The sequence below is a fragment of the Thermobia domestica genome, chromosome 6 (assembly GCF_964235325.1).
Source record: "Thermobia domestica chromosome 6, izTheDome1.hap1.1, whole genome shotgun sequence".
Lineage (NCBI taxonomy): Eukaryota > Metazoa > Arthropoda > Insecta > Zygentoma > Lepismatidae > Thermobia > Thermobia domestica.
In genome coordinates, this window is record NC_137459.1 from 200,468,686 (window position 1) to 200,495,126 (window position 26,441).

The following is a 26,441-nucleotide window of genomic DNA, read 5'->3' on the forward strand; positions in this document are numbered from 1 at the left end:
TGATGCCTACAGCAAACTCACATGATCTGTAAATGTTAGAATTTGTGAAAGTATCTCTCTGGGAAACTGATTCAACTGATTCAGAAATCTTTTGTTTATAATTAACAAATTTCTAGGTTGTAATCTCGATTGAAGTGTAAATATGTTTGTAAAATTTCTATCGTAAACAAATTAAGTGTGACGCGAATTCAAGCCGAATATCCCCGAATGTCCGCTATACACAATGCATATTAGCTCTCTCCTTACAAATGATGAGAGTCCGCGGTGGTTCAATAGTACAGTGCTCACCTCTGGTTTGTGCGGTCAATGATTTGATTCCAGTTCCACCCCAGTGAGATTCATGGTGTAAAAAAATGCCGTGTGCGTGAATTTTCTTCGAGTTCTCTAGTTTTCTCCTACTTTCGAAATTCCACTGTTAGTATTTATGTCATCATCGTCTCCCCTAGCTTCAATGCGTAATCGTCAGACATTCAACTAAAAAAATAAAAAAAAATAAAAAAATAAAATAAAGATAAATAATGAACATTATTTTTTTGTGGTATATGTTGATCGATGGACACTATCTGTAATTGTAATATTCGCCTACGGTTACACCATCCTCCGTTAAACAAATTAATGATTGTATTGTTAACAGTTTTATATAACCAAGACAGTGTAGGTAAGTGATTAGTTTGCACTTCGGAATTTTGAGACCATCACTGCCCTGCGAAGCGAAAAGTCCTTATCTCCATTTCACATACTTTCGAGAAAATAAGCAAAACGCGTTTTGGCTTAGGCTGTACGTTCAAATTTGTTGTATTTCAGTAAAACTTTATTAAATATATTGTCACGATCTAAAATTTGTGTGGTAATACAGTTAAATATTTTTGCTTATGAATTGCCACTTAAGGTCTTTTTGCTTACTTTCAGGTATAGTTTTGATCATAAGGTAAACACTCATGACGTCATTACCTCCTACCTATTGGTCAAATCACGTCAATTTCACTTTAGATAGATGCAGAATTGTACTACGAACATTCCCATATCAAAATTTCGATTTTCGAAAAATATGGAGTTAAGGTCTTTTCGCTTGGGACGGCAGATCAGTTCTAACTGGGGTTTTCTAAATTCTACCAGGCGAAAGTCATTACTTAATAATAATCCCAACCATTTTTCTAGTACATTAGTTATTAATATTGGTAATGATTCTGTTAAAAATACTGTATATTTTGGTCGTATCTTAAATCTTTGTTAATAATTAGAGCTTCACCATAGCTGTATGTCTAACGTATGTGTCTTTGATGGGATACGGACAAAATCTCGCGGTCGAAACATCGCCACCCAAACTCTCGCGAACCAAAACCTCGCGCGGCCAGAACGTCGACGCCCAAGACCTCGCTTGGCCAAAACCTAGTGACCCAAAATCTCGCCCGGCCAGAACCTCGCCGTCTAAAACCTCTCGGGACAAAGCTCGCCGCTCCAAAACCTCACGTGCCAAAAAACTCGTCTCCCAAAACCCCGCTGGCCAAAATTTTGCCTGGCCAGAATCTCGGGTAGCCAAAACCTTGTGTGATGAAACCTCTCCATAAAATTTACTTAACGAGTTTCTTAATATACAATTTCATATTACAAATAATAATAATAATAATAATAATAATAATAATAATAATTTTGGAGCTTGGGCGAATGGCAGAAAAAAATCAAACCCACACCATTCCCCCTTAGAATACACATTTTGCCAAACATTTTCTAAGATGCAAGAAGAATATTTATACAAAACAAAATTCTAGGTGTAATAGTTTCGGGGATCTGGCGAACGGAGTCTTATCTATACGCTCGGATGCAACAGTAATATTTATACAAAATTGCAATATTCTGCTACTAATATTTTCATAGTTCTGTTTATAAGTGAATCAGTGAGTGAGTCAGTGGATTTATGCTTTCATCAAATAAAAGACAAACTCTGACAAAGCATATACTATTTAACAAATAATATCGTTACAGTTTAGGCAAAGTATCTTCTCCGAATTTGTAACCATATTATTTGTTAAATAGTATATACTTTGGTCTGAAATTGTCTTCTATTTTATACAGGAATTTTCAAACCTAGAATGCGTAGTGTTAAGATATTTCCAAAGCACGCGTTAGAATTTTTTCTCGTCATTATTTTAGTGCAATTATGTGTTATTCCTAATTACATACATATAGCAATATGCAGAACATTCTACATTGAAGAAATCGTTGTGACGAGGTTTTACACTAACGACAGTTTTTCCTAAGTGAGATTACGTCCCGCGTAGTTTCGGCCAGGCAAGATTCTGTGTCGCGAGATTTAGGAACGCGAGGTTTTGGACAGGCAAGGGTTTGAACGACGAGGCTTTGGCAAGGCGAGGTTTTGGCCCGGCAAGATTTTGTCCTGCGAGGTTTTGGGCAGCGAGGATTTGACCAGGCGAGATTTTGGTCCGCGAAGTTGTCGCCGCAAAGTTCTGGCCGCGAGGTTTTGTACCCAAAGCGTCTTTGATGCAAAATACCCGGATTAGATTCCCAATGGGGGCTCATCTGGTTGGAATTCCACGTTAAACTTTAGGCTCACGTTTCATAGAGCCTCGCTGCTGAAGGGGACGCTAAAATCAAATCAATTAATCAACTTTGTTAATAAATAAATAAATAAATAAATAAATAAATAAATAAATAAATAACATTTTAATGGAATTAAATAAACTGAGCGATCCAAGTACAATTAGTGACAGAAGTTGGTAAAACTTAGGTGAAGCTAACAACCTGATTCTGTAACAAAAGACGCTTGTTCAGAAACAATCACAGAAATCTCGGACCAAGACTAATAACTTGGGCCACCTCAGGAAAAGAAAATGGTCATGAGATTTGGAACATGGAATATTAGAAATCTTTATAGGGCAGGCACGTAAAATCCGTAACGAGTGAGTTAGAGAAACACATAATGGACCAAGTAGGAGATAAGGAAGTCAGGTAGGAAGGAAACGGAACTATGAATTTCGGAAATTTTACGTTCTTTTACGAGGAAGGAATTAAAACTCACCAATTAGAAGCAGGGTTTTTCGTTCACAAACGAATACTATCAGCAATTAAGCGGGTTGAATTTGTTAATGATAGACTTTCTTTTATTATTCTTAAGGGTCGGTGGTGTGATATTATTATTTTAAATGTACATGCTCCAACAGAAGATAAGGATGACGATATAAAATACAACTTTTACGAAGAAGTGGAATGGATATTTGAGCAACTCCCGCGATACCATATGAAAATTCTACTAGGGGATTTCAATGCGAAGGTAGGACGAGAATATATTTTCAAACCGATTATAGGGAACTAAAGTCTCGATAAGGAAAGTAATGACAACGGTGTTAGACTCGTGAACTTTGTAACATACAAAAACCTTATCGTGAAGAGTACAAAATTTTCACACCGCGAAGTTTAAAAATACACTTGCACCTCTCCAGACGAAAAAAAAAAAAAATAAACAAATTGATCACGTTTTAGTGGATAGAAGAAGACATTCTAGCATAATTGATGTTTGGTCATTTAGAGGAGCTGATTGTGACACTGATCACTATCTGGTAGCAGCTATAATAGGAGAGAGATTATCGTTGAATAAATAAAATATTCAATGTCTGAAAACGGAGAAACTTAATTTAAAGAAATTAGAAGAGAGCCAGTTAAGAGAGAAATACCAGATTGAAGTTTCGAATAGTTTCTCAGTTTTAGAAGATTCGGAGTGCACTAGTGTTAAGGATATTTGGATTGAAATTAGAGATATTATTAAAATTTCAGCAAAATAAAAATTAGGACATGTGGAAATACGTAGGAACAACCCATGGTTGGACTACAAAGCATTAAACTAGCACAGAAGAGAAAACAGGCAAAATTACATTGGCTACAAAATTCGATTGAAATAACTACTCAAAATTTCGTAGACATCAGGCGGGAAACTTCCAAAACTTTTAGAACAAAAACGCGATTTTTTGAAATCTAAAATTAGGGAACTTGAAGATAATAGTAAAAATAGAAACATTCGGGACAAGGGGAAAAACGAATTTAAAAAAGGATATCAACCTCGTGCTAATATATTGAAAATATTTGACGGAACAGTTCACACTGGTACAGTAGCATCTTAAGTAGATGGAAAGATTTCTTTGACGATTTTCTTCGCAGCCAAAAACTAGTGTGCGTGGAGAAAGGGAAATATACACCGCAGAGCCGTCTATTCCAGAACCTAACCGAATAGAAATAGAAACCGCTATAAAAAAAAATTAAAGAAACACAAACCTTTCAAACATCCTATTAGCAAGATTGACCCCATACGCAGATGAAATTATTGGAGATTATCAGTGCGGATTTAGACGAAATCGATCAACTATCGACCAAATATTTACCATTCGACAAATACTCGGAAAGAAGTTGCAATACAATACCGCGGTACATCAAGAATTTATTGATTTTAGAAAGGTTTACGACTCGGTTAGGAGAGAAACATTGTACGAGTACATCCTTACAGAATTTGGAATACCGGAAAAGTTAATTAGATTAAGATATGAATCCCAAAGTATACTTCGGGTAGTTTTTTTTTTAATCTACAAGCTTTCACGTCGAGAATGGCATGAAACAAGAAGATGGGTCATTCCATGTCAACTCACGTAGAGCAATGTGCTTCTATCTCTGATTTCCTGCATTTTTTCATATATAAATACCAATGAAATTATGCTAAATTATTTTTTTCCGAGTTTTTGGATGAGAAATGGGACGGGGAGATTTTTTTTTTAAAAAATGTGAATTTGGCGGCAATTTTACTTTCCGTACTCAGCATTACGAAAATAAAATTAGCATAACTTCCTTATTTTTCAAGTTATTGGGCTCATCCAGGTGTCAAATGAAAGCTTAATTTCTGGTCTTTCAGTGGATAATAAGAAACCTTGCAAACGTTACACTGTGAAACATTAATGGGCATAAAGGAAAATTTTAAGGATTTTTACAAATTGTGCCATTGCTCAAAAGTTACTATGAAACTTTTGAAACTTTTTTTGTACATTCATCTTAACACGTACATGATATGGTTAAAATGAAAAGGGTGTTTTTTTGTATTTTTGTAACTATTACCTTTTTTGTATTTTACATGTACAGAAATATACGGTTTTACGTTTTGTTGCAAATTGTGTCATTGCTCATAAGTTGTAAGTATGAAACTTTTGAAACTTTTTTTTTTGTAGAATCAACATAGCACATACATTATACGGTTAAAAATAAAAAAAGGGTGTTTTTCGTAGTTCTGTAATTATTATTTTTGAGTGCAATTCATGAATCGCTCTGGGCCTTCTACATTCTGCTGGCCAGAAAATGAAGACTTTTGTTGGGTACCTTTTGAAACTATTATCTGGGAGGTTCCTGTTCCATCTCTTACAAGTCAATCAGCCTGGACTTACGCAACTGAAAGCAAAATTATATATATATATATATATATATATATATATATATATATATATATATATATATATATATATATATATATATATATATATATATATATATATATATATATATATATATATATATATATATATATATATATATATATATAATACATCATATCATGAGTGAAAACATGAGCGTTGACTCTTAGGACATAACATTTTGAATGAAAATGTATGTAATTCTGAGAAGTATTACCAGTATGTATGTTTAATGTTTTCATCTATGTGCATTAGCCTATCGTTTGTTATTTCTGTTGATAGGGTTTGTAATAATCACTCAACTCCTTACATTGCTAGGCCTATATTTTCCATTTTAAAACCACAAAATTATTACAAAAAAGGCCTCCCTTTTTGTTATTTAATCATACCAACTAAATGCAAACTAATCATATAAGAAGTTACAAAAGTTTGATAGTTGTAAGCAATGGCACAATTGGGAAAAAAAGTCATTGTTAAAGTACAAAAATATAATATTATGGGAATACCAAAACTACACATTACACCAGTTTTAGTTTTAAGCATACCTAATATTTACTAAGATGATTATTTGAAAAAGTTTTAAAGTATGACAGGTGTCACTTCAGAGTAGGGATGGCCAAAATTTTCCGGAATCGGAAATTTCACTTTCCGGATTTCGAAAAAAATTCGGATTTTTTAACGGAAATCGGGATTTTTTTGAATTCCGAAATTTTTCCGATTTTACTTTCTGGAATCTGGAAAGTAAATATTCCGGAATTGGCCACTTCAGAGGAAAGGCATCGCATAATCTGTTAACCACACTAAAACTGTACATTTCTGTACATTTAAATAGAAATAATAAAGATGATTGCCAAAATACCACAAGGACTCCTTTTATTTTCAACGATATCACGTATGTGCTATGATGATTCTACAAAAAAAGTTTCAAAGGTTTCATAGTTGTAACTTATGAGCAATGACACAATTGGTAACATAATCTAAAACTGTATATTTCCCTACGTGTATATATATATATATAAATGTATATATATATATATATATATATATATATATATATATATATATATATATATATATATATATATATATATATATATATATATATATATAAGAACCCTTTTTATTTTTTTAACCATATTGTGTACGTGCTAAGATGAATATACAAAAAAAAAGTTTGAAAAGTTTCATAGTTGTAACTTTTGAGCAATGGCACAATTTGTACAGTGTAACTTTTTGAAAGATCTCTTAGAATCTGGTAAATGAAATTACGCTTTCATTTGACGCCTAGATAAGCAAAATAACTTGAAAAATAAGGAAGTTATGGCAATTTTAGTTCCGTGATGTTGAGTACGGAAAGTGAAATTGGTGTCAAATTCACATTTTTCAAGAATTTCTTCCCGGCTCATTTTTCATCAAAAAAATCGGAAAGAAATTAATTTAGCATAATTTTATTGGTATTTATATATGAAAAAAAATTGAAGAGAATCTGAGACATTGAAGCACGGTCATGCTTTAAAATTAGGTGATTTGACATGGAATGACCCAGATAGGGCCTAAAGTTGAATTGTGTTCACCAGGTTATGGCGTATGCTGATTATGTAAATTTAATAGGGGATGATAGGAGAACAATAGAAAAAATGGATATGACTTATTAAACGCTTGCAGGGAGATAGGTTTAGAAGTAAATGCAGTGAAAACTAAATACATGGAAGTTCGTCATGATCATAATACAGTAAATTATGGATGCGTTAAAATATCAAATAATACTTTTGACAAAGTGGATACTTTCAAATATCTAGGATCAATATTAACAGGCGAAAACCATGTTCATGAAGAAATTAAATGTCGACTACAAACAGGGAATTCGTGTTATTATTCAGTTCAAAATCTCTTGTTGTCGCGAATTCTGTCGAGGAATTTGAAGCTTAAAATATATAAAACGATAATCATGCTGTTGTTCTGTATGGTTGCGAAATATTGTCGCTTACTCTGAGGGAAGAACATAGACTGAAAGTATTTGAGAACTAGATCATGCGACGAATATTTGGACCCAAGAGGAACGGAAATATGGAATGGCGGAAACTTCATAACGGGAAATTATATAATTTATACCGTTTACCAAACAGTGTTAGGATCATCAAGTCTAAGAGTTTCAGGTGGGCAGGTCATTCATCCAGGATGGAAGAAAGCAGGAAAGCTTTCAAAGTCTTAATTGGAAGACCAATCAGAAAATAACCATTAAGAAGATTTAGACGCAGATGGGAGGACAATATTAAGCTGGATCTTGCAGAGATAGGAATACAAGCAGAAACTGTACTCAGTTGGTTAAGGATAAAAGTCAGTAGAAAGCTTTTGTGAACGCGGCATTGAACCTCCGGGTTCCATAGGCCATAAAGTTAGTTAGTTAGTTAGTTGGTAAAACTCTCAATTATCTAAACAAATGTTAAATATTATTAAGGAATGCCTTAATATTAACGATAATTTGTAAATCAAGAGTCAATATTAGCCCCTTAATAGTCTAATGCAGTGCTTCCCAATTAATTGAAAATTGTGGAGTCCCTTTTTATGTTAAAGGCAAGACCTTGTATCTTTAAATTTTAGCATATCCGTAGTAGTAGTAGTAATTGAAAGATAGGTAACAATGTTAACAACAATTGAATTACAAACCTTTATTTAAAGTTACAAGCGTACGACGTACAATATATACATGTAGGATATTATTTATAATATGCAGTATTTTATGCCTTATGAGCTATAAATAATGTCACGAACCCCTAGGAGTCCATGAGCCGCCGACTGGGAAAGTCTGGGTTAATGACTAACACGTGAGTCTTTGTTACAAGTGGTCCCGCGTTCAAGTTGACCTATTGGTTATACTTGTTCCACGGAGTCCTGAGTGGGAAGGTATTGCGATTTGAACACATTAACGGGCATTAGGATTCCACTTTAAACTGTAGGTCTAGTCTCACATAGATTCGGTGCTGAAAGGGACGCTAAACTTCAACAGACAACAACAATACTAGGCTGATCACATGTTGACCAGAGGGAATACAGCCAATTTGAGGCGCAAGGATGCGGATAGAGAGACGTGATTTCATAGGCCGTGTGTTCCAATCACAAGTTCATTTGTTTAGCTGGTGCTTGAGTGAAAATGAGGTACAACTGTGAGCAAAATAAATGACGCGCCTCCTTATTTTGAAGTTTTTTTTTTTTGAAAATATCTCCGTTTTCTTTATACCTTGGAAATTTCGGAAGGTTTCCCCAGCAGGACAGGTTAATAACGAACCCGTTTTTAATATTTGCGTTAGATATTAGCTTAAAATAAATAAATTAGAAGCAAAAAACATTAAATCGACTGAAATTACGAGAATTACCAACTCTGCTCAAGTGGGAAATTTTCAAGAACGCGAGGGAATTCTGCAGTTCAACACGAAGCAGCGACGTCTATGTCATTGAGAGAAATGTGGATTAAATCTACAAACGAAAATTTTAACGAAATATTCCTAATATGCCTTATTACGTGCATTACCTGCAAACTCCAAATATATGAATCTATACTAAGTATTAACGTACAGATAGAGCAAATAGTTGAAATTACCTATGAAAAAGGACTAATTGGTAGCACGATCGTAATGAAAAATCGTCTTTACCGTATAACAGGTTCATTTCACGTAAGAAAACAAATAGCCGAGGTAATTAAAGCAACGAGTCTATATGGCGGAGTTAGTTGGTTCGAACCCCATAGAAGTGCAACTTTCTTTTTATTACTATTTTATTTATATTTTATGTGGGAAAGAATCAAATTGTAACATATGTGTAAAACTCATGACGATACCAAAAAAAGAAAAAAATGTCGTTGTCGCACTTGCATTAGTATCCCTAATTTTTGTTTGCAAACAGTTTCATAATTATTTCCCCTGTGCTCACTGCTCACAATATGCTCGCTGGCGCATAACGAATTCTTTCCAGTAAACGTTAATTCTAATTTGGAGAATTTTGTAAAGTTTCACCTTGTTTATCATTAAATAGTATTCTATCTTCGTGCCTCCTCCCACATGGTTGCTCAAATTATTACTAAAGAAAGCATTTTAAACTAAGATGTCTAAGGTTACTACATTAGGTAAGAATGTCATATTCATGATTATTATTATTATTATTATTATTATTATTATTATTATTATTATTATTATTATATGAATGTCTTTGGAGCACTGAAATTTTGTGAGGCGAACCATGGTATGTAGAGGTTTAAGATGGTGGCCATAGGTGAGGAAAAAAACAGGATTTTTCTCTATCTGACTCTCTAACGTAAAGATTATGTGCTGAAAGTAAGAAGCATCATCATTCTATAATAGGTTGCTTTTACGTAGAATATCAGCTACTTGAGTTCTCCTCCTTCGGGCAACTGACCTCATGTGGTAAATTTAAAACAATTTCAATTCAAAACAAATATATTGTAAACTTTTCCGTAATTAAACATCTAGGAAAAATTAAACTTTTAATAGGGAAATCTGTTATCAAACTGCCCAGACAAGTAGATAGAAGACTATTTAATGATAAACATTGTGAAACTTTATAAAATTCTCCAAATTAGAATTAACGTTTACTGGAAAAAAATCGTTATGCGCCAGCGAGCATATTGTGAGCAATGAGCACAGGGAAAATAATAACGAAACTGTTTGCAAACAAAAATTAGGGACACTAATGCAAGTGCGACAACGACATTTTTTTCTTTCTTGGTATTGTCATGAGTTTTACACATATGTTACAATTTGTTTCTTTCCCACATAAGATATAAATAAAATATCCATAGTAATAAAAAGACAGTTGCACTTCTATGGGGTTCGAACCAATTAACTGGGGCATACAGACTCGTTGCTTTAATTACCTCATCTATTTGTTTTCTTACGTGAACTGAATCTGTTATACGGTAAAGACGATTTTTCATTACGATCGTGCTACCAATTAGTCCTTTTTCATAGGTAATTTCAACTATTTGCTTTATCCATATTTTAATACTCACAGGTAAACCTTACGTTTAGGTGAATCGAGTTGCTGACTGAAACACATATGAGAAAGTAGTACTAAATGTGGTCAGTATTTCAATGAAGTTGTAGGTGCGAAGCTCCAGGAGTTTAGGAGATACAGCTACCAGAACATCACATGGAAGTACAGAATAGTCTTCATACAGTTGGAGGAAAATGCTCTGTAAGACCTCTTGTAACGACAAAAGGTGAATAACAAATATATGGGTACATATTAGGACTAGGGGGAAGTCATATAGTAAGGGTATACCTGACGGCGGCCATCTTGAAATCCGCCATTTTGAATTAAGGTTAAGTTTTTAAAATAGGAATAGAGTCATGTGATACATGATTTAAGGCGCAAATTTAATCGGAAGAACAATGGTGACGTTAATTTTGATTTACGCGCAATTGGTAAAAAGTTACAGGGAAATTAAATATTGTTGTAGCATATGTATTAGTCCTTTACCACACCTTGTAAATTTTGTGTTAATGATAATAATTAAATATAAAGCAGGTGGATAAATATTAGGTCTATGGTAAGAGTTGTCTTGATGGCGGCCATGTTCAAATCCGCCATTTTGAATCAGACAAAAGTTTTAAACAAAACGCATAACATTGACACCTTATTAATAGCAAATTTTACCATAACTCCAACGGTATAACCATTTTTTGCTTTATCCTTAACCAGCACAAAATTAAATGGAACCCTCCTTACGACGACTGCTTTGACGGAATTGTGGACGACAAATGTGTCAAGTGTAACTCGATTGCCTTTGTCAGGTGTGCTCACTGTGAGCAGAGCATTTGTGCAAGTCATGCACTATTTTCTGAACTACATATTGATTGTACTAATTGAGGACTTTTCTGGAAGAAAGACCCAAGTTCAATTATGACTCAATTCCATTTTGGTCATTTTTCCTTAAATTAGCAATTTGTTTATGCGATAACAAATGCTGGTTAATGATAAAAAAAAATGGTTATACCGTTGGATTTAAAATTTGCTATTAAGTTGTCAATGTTATGCGTTTTGTTTAAAACTTTTGTCTGATTCAAAATGGCGGATTTGAACATGGCCGCCATCAAGGCAACTCTTACCATAGACCTAATATTTATCCACCTACTTTTTATTTAATTATTATCATTAACACAAAATTTACAAGGTGGGGTAAAGGACTAATACATATGCTGCAACAATATTTAATTTCCCTGTAACTTTTTACCAATTGCGCGTAAATCAAAATTAACGTCACCATTGTTCTTCTGATTAAATTTGCGCCTTAAATCATGTATCACATGACCCTATTCATATTTTAAAAACTTAACCTTATTTCAAAATGGCGGATTTCAAGATGGCCGCCGTCAGGTATACCCTTACTATATGACTTCCCCCTAGTCCTAATATGTGCCCGTATATTTGTTATTCACCTTTTGTCGTTACAAGAGGTCTTACAGAACATTTACCTTCAACTGTATGAAGACTATTCTGTACGTCCATGTGATGTTCTGGTAGCTGTATCTCCTAGACCCCTGGAGCTTCGCACCTACAACTTCACTGAAATACTGACCACATTTAGTACTACTTTCTCATATGTGTTTCAGTCAGCAACTCGATTCACCCAAACGTAAGGTTTACTTGTCAGTATAGATTCATATATTTGGAGTTTGCAGATAATGCACGTAATAAGACATATTAGGAATGTTTCGTTAAAAGTTTCGTTTGTAGATTTGGGGGCGTGGTGGCTCAGTGATAGAGCGTTCATAATATTAAAAACGGGTTTATTATTAACGTTTCCTGCTGGGGAAATCTTCCGAAATTTCGAACGGAGATATTAAAAAAAAAAAAAAAGCTTCAAAATAAATAGACGCGTCATTTATTTTGGTCATATTTTGGTCGTTGCGTGCTTTTTTTTTTTGGCCCGTAATGATTTGATACCCGTGGTTATTCCCAGAAAGTATTTGGCTCGAGTCTAAAGTTAAAGAACTCCTTGCCTCTATCTGAATACCGAACAAAGCAACTGTACAGAAGATGAAGAAATTGGAAAAGTCTCTGCAATTTCTTTCCCTTCATATTTAAACTGATACAAAGCGACACACCATGATTAAAAGAAAGTAGGGTATGTATATTATATATTAGGTATAGAGCTATTATATCAGAGGCAGATCCAGGGGGGTGGTCGTGGCGATAGCCTCCACCCGAAGATGATACTTTTGTTATTTTATATATAAATAAAACCCATCCCAGAGTTTAGGGCTCTTAAATGCAGCTCTAAAGTAGCAGTATTACAACCCACCGCCCCACAGATGTCCGTCCTGGATCCGCCCCTGTATTATATAAATATATTGTATTATATTTGAGGTAAGAGAAAAACAACTTTTGCAATTGCTGCTGTTTATATGCAGTTTATATCTTGTTGGGTTGTATTGCGTTCTTACCCGTTTTGTTTATTTCTTTGAAAGATGAATATTTTTCAAAAGTAGCTTTTAAATTGCACTTTGTTTCCAAGTTCTGACATTAAAGGAAATGTCATCATGTTAAAGAAATAAAATTTGTATGAACCTGAAATGACATATCATATGGTCTTTACTTTCGAGTGACAAAAGGAGAGATGAAAGTTGGATGATAATGAGAAAAATGAAATTCGAGATTTCAATGGATTTACACATTCCATTACCTATAGATAAACAAAAAATGATTTTTCTACATCTGTCTGTCTGTCCGTTCTTATTTACACTCATCTAGAGGCTATACCGTTCAACATATATCAACCAAATTTCAATCTTATGGGTTTTGTGTGTGCCAGGTTTTCAAAGTTTCTTCCTAACCCTAAAAATAAGAGTAGTTTACTTCCGGATAAAAATAAAACTTTGAGTGAGTTTTGAAAAACAGCTATTCGAAAGCTGTGAAGAAAACTAAATTAAGAGCAACCGTTTTCAGAAGTTACCTTTAAATACCATGGACAGGCGTTTGATTAATCAGAGATAGCAGTTGGTTCACATTTTCCAGTTTTGTCCAATTGCAATTCAAGCATTTCTTTACATCTTTCAGGTGTAACTTTTACCATGCATCCCAGTAATTGTGTAATGGAAATGGAAAAGGCTGAAAGTGCCACAAAGTAAAATTTCCAGTATTCAATAAAAACTTCCTAAAACTGTACTTTATCCTTTAAGGTGCTGCTCCTTGCAAGTGCTATAGAAACTAGTAGGAATTTTTCTGGCACTTTGGACCTTCTCTAGGTTATTGGCGATGTCGTTTACATTCCACGCAAAAAATCGATTTTTTATTTTTTGGCACTTTCAGCCTTTTCCATTTCCCCTACACAATTGTACTTTCACTTTTCTATAAATATTCCAAAGTTTGCGAATTCACCATAGTTCTTGTACTTAAGTGCTGCGAAAAAAGGTAGGCAGAATTATAGTGGGCAGGATTGTTTTCAAACTTCCCCCATGTCATCAATTGTTGTTCATTGCAGTAGTTTAACTTCAAACTGTAACTCTGGGTCTCTATTAATACTAGGAGATTTAAATTCAGTAAAGATAAATATTATGTATTAGATAGTGCTACTACTCCTTCCCATGTTATTGATTCTGTGCCCTTGAGCAAACCAGTTCATTCAGGACAAAAGCCATGATACCATTTTTCTTCCGGGGAAAAGCCACGAAATTCACGAACAATCACCGCAATGGGCAAAAACCGAAGCCCCTCTGGTTAAGGTGCGGTCAGTTTTAAAGTGGTTTGTTTTTCTCATTAAATTGTAGGTGCAAGTCTCACATAACCTTCGTGCTAGAAACCTTCGGGCGCCAAACTCCAATAAAGAACAGCAAATCTACTATGGATCTCGTAAGCCTATCGACTGTCAAGAAATCCATTGTTAAGAGCCCAATTTTTAGTCGTTAATACTTAATAATGCTTCCGATGCATTTCATTGAACTCCTTTCTTCATATTAGATTTCGTTCTTTATTTTCTTCCAAACGGTCACGTACGAAGCCGAGGTTGTTAATCATTTCACTGTGGCTTAGTATTAGACGAAGACATTTTTTTCAAAGTACTTCATTAGACGGAACTCAGATCAATTTCTTTCTGTCAGTTTAATCCAAGACTGAGACACAGATGGATTTAATTTCTCGGACAAAGAAGAGGTAAACGTAAAACAGCAGAAATGTGACGGCAGGTGTATCTTCTTTTGTTGTCATGAAGTATTAACATGCCCTTTTACATTATCTCACGGTTGGAATAAACAGCGGCCGCTGCCAATGATGCCGCAATCGGCAGAAGGACGTAACTGACCTATTCTGGTTTTCTGGACCTTGATCTCTACTAAATATTGTTTGTTTGTTTCCTAGCTCCAGCGATATGACCTTGGGCAAATAGTGAGAAAACAGAAGTCAAAATAAGAGTCTATATTTAACGAGAGGTCCCTGACTGTTATATGGTATGGTACTCGTATCTAAAAATCCAATTTAGGTAAATTGTTAGTACGTAGAGAACGCGAATTAATGAATAGAGATAGAATAATTCTTTCAAGAGCCCTCTCCACTTGTCCAATGGCTAGTCCATGCGCCTTTGTTTCACTTTGTCCCGGCTTCAATTTTCGGCAGGAGAGCACTAAAATTTGAACCCGAGGAAACCCACACATACGGCATTTGTCCACCATAAAGTAGATAATTAAATTGAAAACATATAAGAAAAAAGTGACATTAACAGTTACTTCTATATGCAGGGTGCGGAAAAAGTCCCGGAACCGTCCAATATCTCTCGAAATATACAGATCAGCAAAATAAAACAAAATGCGTTTATATATTTTTAATAAAGCTATCCAATGATACCAGAAACAACCCCCTATCGTAATCCCAATCGGAGTACGGGGGATAACTTTAAAATTTTAAATGAGAACCCCCATTTTTTATTGCATATTTTGATTCTTCAGTCAAAATGACGGAGATTTCACCCAGAATTGAAAACAGTGGCTTCACGGATGGGGCTTGAATCGTCATACAAGAAAGGAGGGGTACCAATACCTTATGAACATACGACTTACCAGTTCCGTACTTCGTGGCCATACAGCGTGCTGGAGTGTGGTGTCAGAGGTCGTGAGTTCGAGTCTCGCGCAGAGTAAAAATTTTGATGTGTATCTTTTGTACCCAAATAATAAATTCATACATTTTAACTTTGATAAAAATAATGTATTTGTCCGACAACTGGGACGTAGTAGCTATCTGCCACCTTGGGATGCTTGACTAACGTAAGTCCTCTCGCCTCTCACAAATCGGGGTGCTTGATTAACGCGAGTCTCCTCGCTTCTCACAAACACTGAAATATGAAAGAAATTATGTCCGAAAATGTTCAAATTGGTCACCTGCCCGCTCTTGGCAATGTGCTAACCGAAAATACGCTTCTTGCGAAACAGTTTCCAACTCCTCTGGCGTTATCGACTTCGAAAGATTGCGTATTCTCTCTTTCAGCTGGGCAATATTTTCCGGTTTGGTTTCGTAAACCTGACTCTTTAAAAATCCCGAATAAAAAAAGTCAAGAGGGGTTAAATCAGGTGATATTGGTGGCCACTCTATTGCACCTCTTCGACCAATCCATCTTCGAAGGAAAATATTATTTATCAAATTTCGTACATCAAGCGTATAGTGCGGTGGAGCTCCATCGTGTTGAAACCATGCACCGTCAAATACATTTCCAACGATTTCTTGTATTGCAGGTATTATTGTGTCCTGTAACATATTGAAATACCTTACACCATTTAAATTTCCGTCAATAAAAATGGCCCAACAATACTATTAAACAAAATTCCGGGCCAGATGTTGAGTTTCTGCTGATACTGGCTATGATAATCTCTCATTCAGTGGGGATTTGTATCAGACCAATACCTCATATTATGACTATTGACAGAACCATTTAACTCAAATGTAGCTTCGTCAGTGAAAAATGTCCAGAAAAAAAAAACGACCATCATTAACATATGGTTGCATCATAATGTCGCAAAATTCAAGTCTATGATCAAAGTCATCCTCTGCAAGTTCTTGTACTAATTTAATTGTATAAGGATGATATTTTTGCAACTTGAGAACATTACGAACTAAACGTTCACTTATTGCTACATGTTGGGCTACTTTCCTGGTCGATGTATGACAATTGTCTCAAAATGTAGTAACACTTCCAATGACTTTTCATCATTTGTCGCAGTTTGATGTCTTCCAGATCTTGGTTCGTCTTTAACCGAACCCGATCGTTCAAAACGAGTCACTGTCCGAAATACAGTTGATTTTGAGATAGGTTGTGGTTCTGCATGAGTGTCATTGAATAAATCTGCAACTTCCTGGTATGATCTTAGTCTATCTCCATATCCCCTCATCATAAGGATAGTTATTCTTTCTCTTTCCGAAAGGGACATTGACGAATAATTAGCGGTGGAGCTAAACAAACAACTCAAAACAGACGTAATAAATTGATAAAGGTTAATTTACCTATGGATTTGACAGCAAAGTACAAAGCTGAACTCTACTCTCAACAAAAGATGTATGCAGTTGGAACTCTGCAAGCAAACTGAAATCTGACCAATTGGACTGCCTTCTACTACGTGCATAGGTCGCACAAGTCGCTCGCTATAAGCGTGAGAACTGAAATTGACAGTGTTATTCCCTATGGCCACACAGACAGCGTGCTTCCCTTTATAGTCCGGAGTCAGAGCCCCGCTCAAGGCAACATATTTTTGTTACTTCCCAAATAATAATTCCATATGTTTTAACTTCAATTATTTAAGTTACATTCAATACAAATTTTGACAATTGTTTTGAAAACTAGCTTTATGAAGTGGTTCTTAATAGTAGGGTTATTAGGATCAGAGTTCATAGGGTTATTTACAACAAAATCACCATTTTGTAGCAATTTGTATTTTTTGCAAGTTAATAAATTCTGAAGAAATACATTATTTTTAGCAAAGTTAAAAGGTATGAATTCATTATTTCAGTAGAAAAAAAAATCATTAACAATTTTACTCTCAGCTGGAATCGAATTCACCTCTACGTCCGCAGTCCAGTATGCTAACCATATGGCCACAAACTACGGTACTAACAGATCGCGTTTTCATAATGTATTGGTACCCCTCCTTTCTCGTGTGTCGATTCAAGCCCCATCCGTGATGCCACTGTTTTCAATTCTGGGTGAAATCACCGTCGCTTTGTCTGAAAAATCAAAATATGCAATAAAAAATGGGGGTTCTCATTTAAAATTTTAAAGTTACACCCCGCAGCCCCGAAGGGGTTGGCGATGGAGACTTGATTATGGTATCATTGAATAGCTTTTTTTTTAATATATGTAAAACGTGTTTTGTTTTGTTTTGTTGATTTGTATATTTCGAGAGCTATTGCACCGTTCCGGGACGTTTTCCGCACCCTTTATGTACATGTTAGATACGATAGTTTAAAGGTGTCGCGACGTTTGGAATGAACAAGGAAGTATTCTATCAAAATCTGAAGACTCCAGTGACAATTACATTCAACTGAAAATGTCGAAATATTGAGATAACATTATTATTATTATTATTATTATTATTATTATTATTATTATTATTATTATTATTATTATTATTATTATTATTATTATTATTATTATATAACAACATTACTGATTAAGTACCGAATTTTCTCGAACTTTTCCCAAGTGTGATACTGTAAAAGTAGTTGAAATCCGAAACTAATGCTCAATGGTTTGAAAGTGTTTAAAATCATTACTGATCTTCACTTTGTGGTACGTTTTCTTAAAATAATACTTGTTTATCTAGTACTGATATTTTATATCATATATGAGGATGAGGTATCAGTATTATTATGCATCGTCAATTTCACAAGGAGATATGCATAAGTTCGTATTCTGAAGTGGAACGAAAGTTCTCAGACATGTTCTGAAATCACGGATAACATCGTACTTCTGAACGATTATCTCAGTTCTCTCATGGATATACATACTACCTAGGTAAGTAGGGGAAACCGGGGCTGGTTGGCGAACTTTTCATTCTTTATTTTTTTATGAGCAGATGGTGCACTGTATTGCAATGTAATGGATGTGTACGGACAGATGAATGTTTCCTCTAATAAATTCAATTTTTGTTTTTGTTTCGTTGCTTACAGTTTTCGTGAAATAAAATTTTCTTTCTTTTAAAATGGAGTATGCCAAACGATCCCTAGTAAGGGGCTGGTTGGCTGATATTGTGGGACTAGTTGGCATACTTTTTAAATATAGCAAAACACAAACAAAATTTGGATTTTTTAAGAAATAAACGTTAATTTTCTAAATTATATTATATATATTGCAATGAAGTTGACTATTTGAAGTTTGAAATGACTTTTATTCACAACATTTAAAAGAATCAGCATTATGAAATATGAAAACTTCTTTCTTCCATTCTAGCTTGGTTGTCATGACATTGAAAGATACAAGATTATCAAACCACATCAATTTTAATATGATTTGGTGTAAGTTAATTCTTCATATTATATCAAAATGTAATTAAAATAACTGAACTATCAAGAAACGTAGTTTATTTCCCACTGTTCACAAAGTGGCTAAGATAAACTAAAATATGTTTTAGCTGAATTACTTAGAAATGCACTTTATTTCCTACTTTCCACAAAGAAAGAAAAAAAAAGTAATAGCTAGGCCTCTATTTTTGTAACAAAAGAGCAAATAAAAATATTCTTGATCCTGACAATTAGGCCTATTCAGAAAATTCAGAGTCGGGCATACAGTCTTATCTCGATTTCTAAATTTGAAAGTAATCCAATACGTGCATGCTACATTGAAGTAAAAGATTGGTAAAACTGTAAACAAATAGCAATAAAACAAACAACGTAACAATAAAAGTAAAATTCCACACGGGGTTGTTTGGAGCACTTGCCAACCAATCCCAAATGCTACACGCCAATAGCAAATAATTTGCTTGGGATGCATTTGGCCTTTGACCTTTAGTCCTGGCCTGGTAAAGTTCCCATGAGACTTAAATCGGCCGTAAACCGGCCTAAAGCAGTATGTTGCTATGCTAGAATAAGAAAGTATACTCTTAGACGCCTACCAGCTGTCGTGTTCTCGTCGTGTATTGCCTAGTTGTTTGAACCCCACGCCCACCTGCGAAGAGCGTAAGCAGAACGTATGTGTTTGTGTAGATCATTCCATTAGCAGCTGTTGCAAAGGAATAAACGTCAAATTAAAGACGGCATCGTCAATAAATTTATTAGATAAGCTTAATATGCCACCAATGGCACCCTTTAGAAAAATGCGAGATTTGGAGATTGGCATACCATTTCGTATTGTAAAGTGTGAGATAATTACAACGATATATAGTACGAAGGCATGCGTAACATTTGAAGGAGGCAAAAAAGTGATTTTATCAGGGCGCTGTACTGAAAAATTGGAAGCAGATAATGGTGCATTATTAACGTATTTACAAATTGGAAATGTATGTTTAATATATAAAGGAATGAAGATTAATGTATCTGGACATGACATGCACGATCTTCAATTTACTGAGTTGGTATACTCATCGTAAGTGTATGATGGGCACGTAGAAACAAGATGAAACATGAATTTTCCTCTTCGTCCCCTCCTCTTCATGCATGCGCAGTCATCTGTATGCATAGTGTCGTTATTCTGTTTGACCAGCTACTAGAGTAACATGTCTTTGAGTGCTTGTGCATCAACTATGGATACCAAGAAAGAGTACTTGTTAAATGTGGAATATGGACTTAATTCAATGAAAACCAATTTAATTTGTATTGGACTGGATAGTGATGCATTTAATCCAGTGATTCCTGTTGATAAAGGACTTGTGTTTGGAGTGGAGTTAAATTTTGCAGGGTGGGAGAAACTTGTACATTTGATCCTGTTTGTTACGGACTATTTAAGTTCTCCAGTGGAAATTACATTTATAAAATATCTTGGCCGAAAAAACGAACTGCTGGTGCGAAAACTAATAGGTGAAAAATTAGTGATGTTAGAGAAGAAAGGAACACTTCATGCTCCTCGAAACGCTTTGTACTTAACTGCAAGTGATTGGCTTTATTTCTTTGAAATACTACCGGGTATCGAACATGCTGTGAAAAACAGTAAAGTTTGCAGTGTTGTGCTACGTGAATATTTTGACTTGTGTACAGATACTATTCGCAATCATGTACAATCGCAGTCTCTTACATGCAGAGGACTTGCAGGAATCCATACATGTGTAGATGAACAGAGTATTATTAACGGTATGAGCATCAGTTTTTCAAGTGTATCTGTTAATAAAAACAGTCATGTGAACATCGACGGTGAAAGAGTAAAATTGGAAATGAAAGTATTTTGCAAACAAAAACTCATAGATTCAATTATGGCTGATTTATTTGATAGTGTACAGACACAGCCATGGTGGGGGAAACCGATACTCAACCTTCGGAGGGTATCAGCGAAGTGGACGTCTGTTCATAAATAATTAGAAAATGGATTTATTCTGAACAGTATAGTTATAAATTCAAAAATAAAAAATATTGTGAAAGTGAAATGTTTTATTTGTGTTTTGTGCTCGCTTCATACACTTCAATATCATAGGATGTTTTATTAGTGTACTAATGTTTGTTTATGATAAGAAAATCCTAACATATTTTTACCTGTATACTATAAGTGTTATGTATAATAATAATAATAATGAATTAAAATAATTGAAATGTTTGTGAAATAAAAGCTAGTATTTGAAATCATTCTTATTGTTATTATTATACAACACTGTCTTAAGTATGATAGGCCTCGTTTATTTTAAAAAAATAAATTTAAAATAATCAATATTAAATTTTGAAAACAAAGTCGTATAATAATGATGATAATAATAATAATAATAATAATAATAATAATAATAATAATAATAATAATAATAATAATAATAATAATAATAATAAAAAACAATTCACATATTTGGTTTAATTTACGAAATAATAAGTGATAAAATATTTGAATTCAATATTATTTAGTTATATGATTACATAATTGATTTAAAAAATCAGTTCTAGATTTCTAAAAAACATAGTATGAAATTCTTTAATTCAATGAGTTTAAAAATATGTTTTATGATATATTTACTTAATTACATAATTGCTCATAAAACATATTTATTTATTAGGAAATTGAAGAAAATAAGATAAAATATTTGTTTTAAAAAAATGAATACAAACTATTTATTGATGATGGTAATATTTACACAAGAAAAACGAAGGTAAGTATAGTACATCTTATTTAAACTTCAATTTTTCAAAAGTCACAGTTCTTTAATAGTCTTTTGGCCGCTTGATGCTGACTCCACAGATAACATATATGATGATGATGCTAGTGCTGCTGGTGATGATGATGGAACTTAGATAGAAGTACTGCTGTACAATGATGCTGCCCAAACACACGCTGACGATCTTTTACTCTCTGAAATGAAAACAATTTGAAAACAACTTAAAATTTATTTTATCTATATACATGAACAAATAAAACAATAAATGATAATATGTATAAAAAATACGTTATAATAATAAAGAAGGAGAAATGACTACCTGCTGTAATAGAAAGAATTTAAGGTTTATTTTATCTATAATAAAAAGTATCCAAAACAAATGAAGAAGAAATAACATCCATAATAATAATAACAATAATGAAGACGTGAGAATATGTATTCAAGAGAAATGATTACCTGCAGTAGTAAATACAGCAGTCGGCGGTCATTTTTCTCTGAAGTTGATGAGAAGGTATAATTAAATTCGTTTAAGGACTGTCCTTTAGCTTTAAAGCAAAGGAATAGTTATGAATGATGTCCACATAGGGACGATTTCACACTTTGAATTTGTTTATTATTAAATGTATAAGAAAGTGAATTTCTACGTAGTAATTGAATATGTTGCATTACATATGGAGGAAATTCAAATGTATTGAAGTAGTGCGCACGTCCATCAGTATTAATGTATACGGAAATCCAATGGGTACCGATTTTATTAGCGAGGTGTGTATTTATGATGATAGCTGCAGGTAGTGGAACATGCATTGGTAACTCATTCGCTGCATATACGCCAATAAAATGATTGTGAAATAAAGAATTTGTTTGAAGTGCATGCAATAAATCTAGTGTAGAGGACATCATGTATAAAAATGTAGACATGTACACATATGTTACGGTATTTAAATAATAATAATAATAACGTACCTATTAAAATCCATGATGATGTTCCTTTGATGATCCACTTCTGAGAGAGATTGGAACTCGTCATATGTGATGCATGAGACAGGTGTTGGTAGAGGATTCTTAAAATGAACTTCCAGACGAACACATCCACGTTTTATGAAATTCCAATGCTGCACAGCACTGGCTTCTCCATCTTGCATAATGTCGAAAACAAAGATAATGTATCCTTGAGGAAAGGAAAGGCGAGAAATATTGTTGCCATGATTGAAAAAGTGAATACCTGATCCACAGAATAAGGTATGATATGAAGAAACATAGAGGTTGTTTTCGAAATGTTGTTGTAAAGGTTTTGAAGATACAGGTTTTACATCAATGTATAATGAGAAGAAATTGATGTCAAAATGTTTGAAATGAAATGGATTTGAAGTTGTCGTTCCTGTATAGGCATCACTTTGAGTAAACCCCACAATCACTCGAGTTGGTAATACTCCCATAAATAAATTATCGATTGTTTTTGATTGAAGATCCTTTGGAATGACGGATGACTTCATTTACACTCTTGTGAGAGGGCATTTGGCTGTTGTTGATTGTAGAAGCTTGTTATGTGCTAGTTTTATTGTAAGACTAACATCAGCCTTTTTAATATGTAAAGCAGCGTCTAAAATATTCACTTTAGCCTCTACAAACGAATCACTAGCGATGAGACAAAAGTTTGGCTTTGCAGGAACTAACTTTATGCGTAATTCTACTTATTGGATTAAACATTTATCATGATTAAAACATCACAATGAAGATGTCCAAGCATGTCGTATTTTGCACTGTTTTTTGTTAATTCATAACGTTGTTGAAATCCTGCATTACCACCAGATGTTGTATCCATATGTCCAGCAGTATCTTGAAGCCAGAATGCACACTGAAGATGAGTATTTTTAACAGAATCATCATAATTTAACAGTTTTTTGATGTATGATCGATATGGATGATTATGAGATGGAAATGAAATCAGTTTGTTATTTAAATACACTTCCGCTTCACTGAACATAGAATTTAAAAAGTCATTAATAGGAGCCACGGCTTTATCACTTTCACCAAATACTGATCCATCAGGCTTAACGATTTGAGTATGTGGTGGATCTATGTATTTATCACTTGTTCCCGGGATGACAAATTCTATAGGTGCATTATCAGCTAGTGAACTGCTTGGTTTCTATGTAACTACATGCTTATCCAATATACTGGTTTGCGTTGGTTTTGTAGAAAAAATATCTATTTCACTTTTTACACACTCGCAGGATTGATGATGTAAGAAAGCCATGATGATGATTTAATCAAAGATATCGTGTGACAATTTCATCTTCTTATATGGCTGATTTTTCTTTGTTTTCTGTGTACGTTTCCTCTTGCCTTTCTTCTTCTTGCGCTTGACGATGTGTAATGATGAAGGGTTAAAGATGAAATAACGTGTAATTCTTCTTTTCCTTCATTGATCCAGATCCTAGCATATATTTCAGTTTACTTTTAGCTTTTTCTTGCAAGATAGATTTCGCTTCATCCATTCGTTGATGAAAGGAATCGTTAATATGTTGTTTATCAACGATGACATCATTAATAACGTTTGCTCAATATTTTAAAAATTTCTTTCCTATTGTTTTAGCTCCTTGTTTTACTAATGGCATGACAGAACGAAATAATCCTCCAAGAAAACTTCCAATGTCATGCCAAACTTGGAAAGGTGATCCAACATAAACGTTTCCAGTTCCAGAAAGAGCTTGTTTTTGATAATATTGTAAATATGGATTATTCATATTTGTTGATGTTGGCGCACCGGTCGAAAATGCAGTTTAACGCATACAGTTCCGAAAGTGAATGCCAGTGGAGAGCCTGTACTATCTCTTATATCTATTTTGATATGTTCAAAATGCATTTTCTCTATAGGCACATAATGTAGAGGATTAAACATTTCTATGACACTACTTCCAAGTGTATGATTCACAGGATTCATATTTATGATACTTAATAATGGTGCTACTATACCTCCAACAAATACGGATTGAATTATATCACAATATACATACATTGTAGATGGAAGCCCTAAAAGCAAATTTGGAATTCTTTGGCCTTGTTGCATTTCCTTTAAATCAACGTTTGGATCTAATCCCAAAATCGCACCAACACTTGGTGATAATGCAACGTCTACATCTATGTCTTTATGAAGACGTCGTATAAAACAGGTATTACTCTCACGAGTATAGGAAATATGTAAATTTGTGAATCTGTTGTGCGTAATCATTATTTTTATCAATTTTGAAATGTCAGTGTAATAACGCACAGGAATAGTTACAAATTTCCATTCATCACTTTTTTTCAGTTTTGTAAAAAAAATATCATTTTCTTCCTTAATATTTAATATTGAATGAGGATAATGAATCTCAACAATGGCCACTTCCCACTTTTCACGGAATTCCATCCTTTGATGAAATTTAGTAGCGTGTGATGTTAGCGTATGGTGTTGTCAAGAAAATATTTCATAGAACTATTACTGGAAGGCGTAACGTAAAAATCTCCGTCACGTTCCATTGCACTTCTCGATCTCTTTTACGGATGATGCAGGTATCCAGGAATCGAAAGAAGAAGGATATCATTTCTAATGAACAAGATATTCTTTTCTGCTACCTTTTCTTCTTGTACGCATGATTTTATCTATGTAAAACGTCTTTGATAGCGTCACAGGTTGTAATTCCTCTCTATATAATAATCCATCCAGTGGTTCCTTGTTTAAATCTTTAATTTTATAAACAGAAGGATCTCTTGGTATTATCTTCTTCACTTTAAATATTTCCAAAGTCCAGTTTTGCACGTATCCGTTATCAAATGTACTTTAGTTTTATTAATTCGTACTGTATTACCAATCCTAAGATGTTTTTAGAAATCTGGATTCTTCTTCTTTATTTTATTATCATATTGATTATGCCATATTTGTAATAGGTTATTTTGAGAAACATTTGCAGGTGACATCTTAATGCTTGAATGATAACCTTCATTCTATGGTTTCACAAGAAGAGGTAATACATTTTAATAATTATACATTTGATACTTTGTGAAATACTTCCACATTTTTTTAGAGTTCTGTTAAAACGCTCTACAATACCTGCCTTTATATCAGGATTTTTAGTTGCAATATGTTATGTTTTGTTGTCCTCTAAATACTTCTATATTGCTTTATTAGGAAACTCACTTCCTTTATTTGTTCGGAATGTAATTGGTTTTCTGTTTTTGAAAACAATTTTAATGCTTTTAAGACATCATTTGTACTATTAGATTTTAAGGGCAGAGCTCAGTCATATTGACTGAACACATCTATCACTGTTAGAATATAATTATATCAATCATTAAATTTACGTAGAGATTGAAGATCATTAATATCACTTTCCCACTGATCGTCAATATTATTCACTACACAGATATCTCTTTTAAAACGACGACTTACTGTTTTGTGTAACGTATGTGTTGTTTGCTTCAGTAACCATTTTCTTAAATAGTGTATAAGAATTTTCTTCTTGGTATCTAACCACAACTTTTTAGCAGTTGAAAACGAAGCAGGATGTGAAGGGCTGTAGTAAATCTTGCTTAACTGTTTGTTTATAGTTTCCATCTTGACCATGCTGGACGTTTACATGCACGTTTCCTTTTCCTTATAGGAGATACTACTTCATCCGTTTCTTCATCTTCTTCTGCTTCTTCGTAGTCGTATTCTGCAAACGAT

The 26,441-nt window shown here is 33.9% G+C and overlaps 1 protein-coding gene across 4 annotated transcripts in view; it reads right to left on the reverse strand.

Moving 5' to 3' along the window:
• The window catches only part of LOC145688401 (uncharacterized protein F54H12.2-like), a 237,329-nt gene that overhangs the window by 47,946 nt on the left and 162,942 nt on the right, over positions 1-26,441 (reverse strand). For 2 of the 4 annotated variants that reach the window (XR_014131893.1, XM_081762585.1), the window contains one exon: positions 21,696-21,930. The exons of 1 other annotated variant lie outside the window; for it this stretch is intronic. Coding sequence is in view for 2 of the 3 variants with exons in the window: in XM_081762585.1 (XP_081618711.1) it covers positions 21,924-21,930 (7 nt within the window). In the remaining variant the exon portion in view is untranslated. Of the gene's footprint in view, positions 1-21,695; positions 21,931-22,699; positions 24,755-26,441 lie in introns of those variants that run through there. One more of the 4 variants, XM_081762584.1, reaches the window with a different exon arrangement.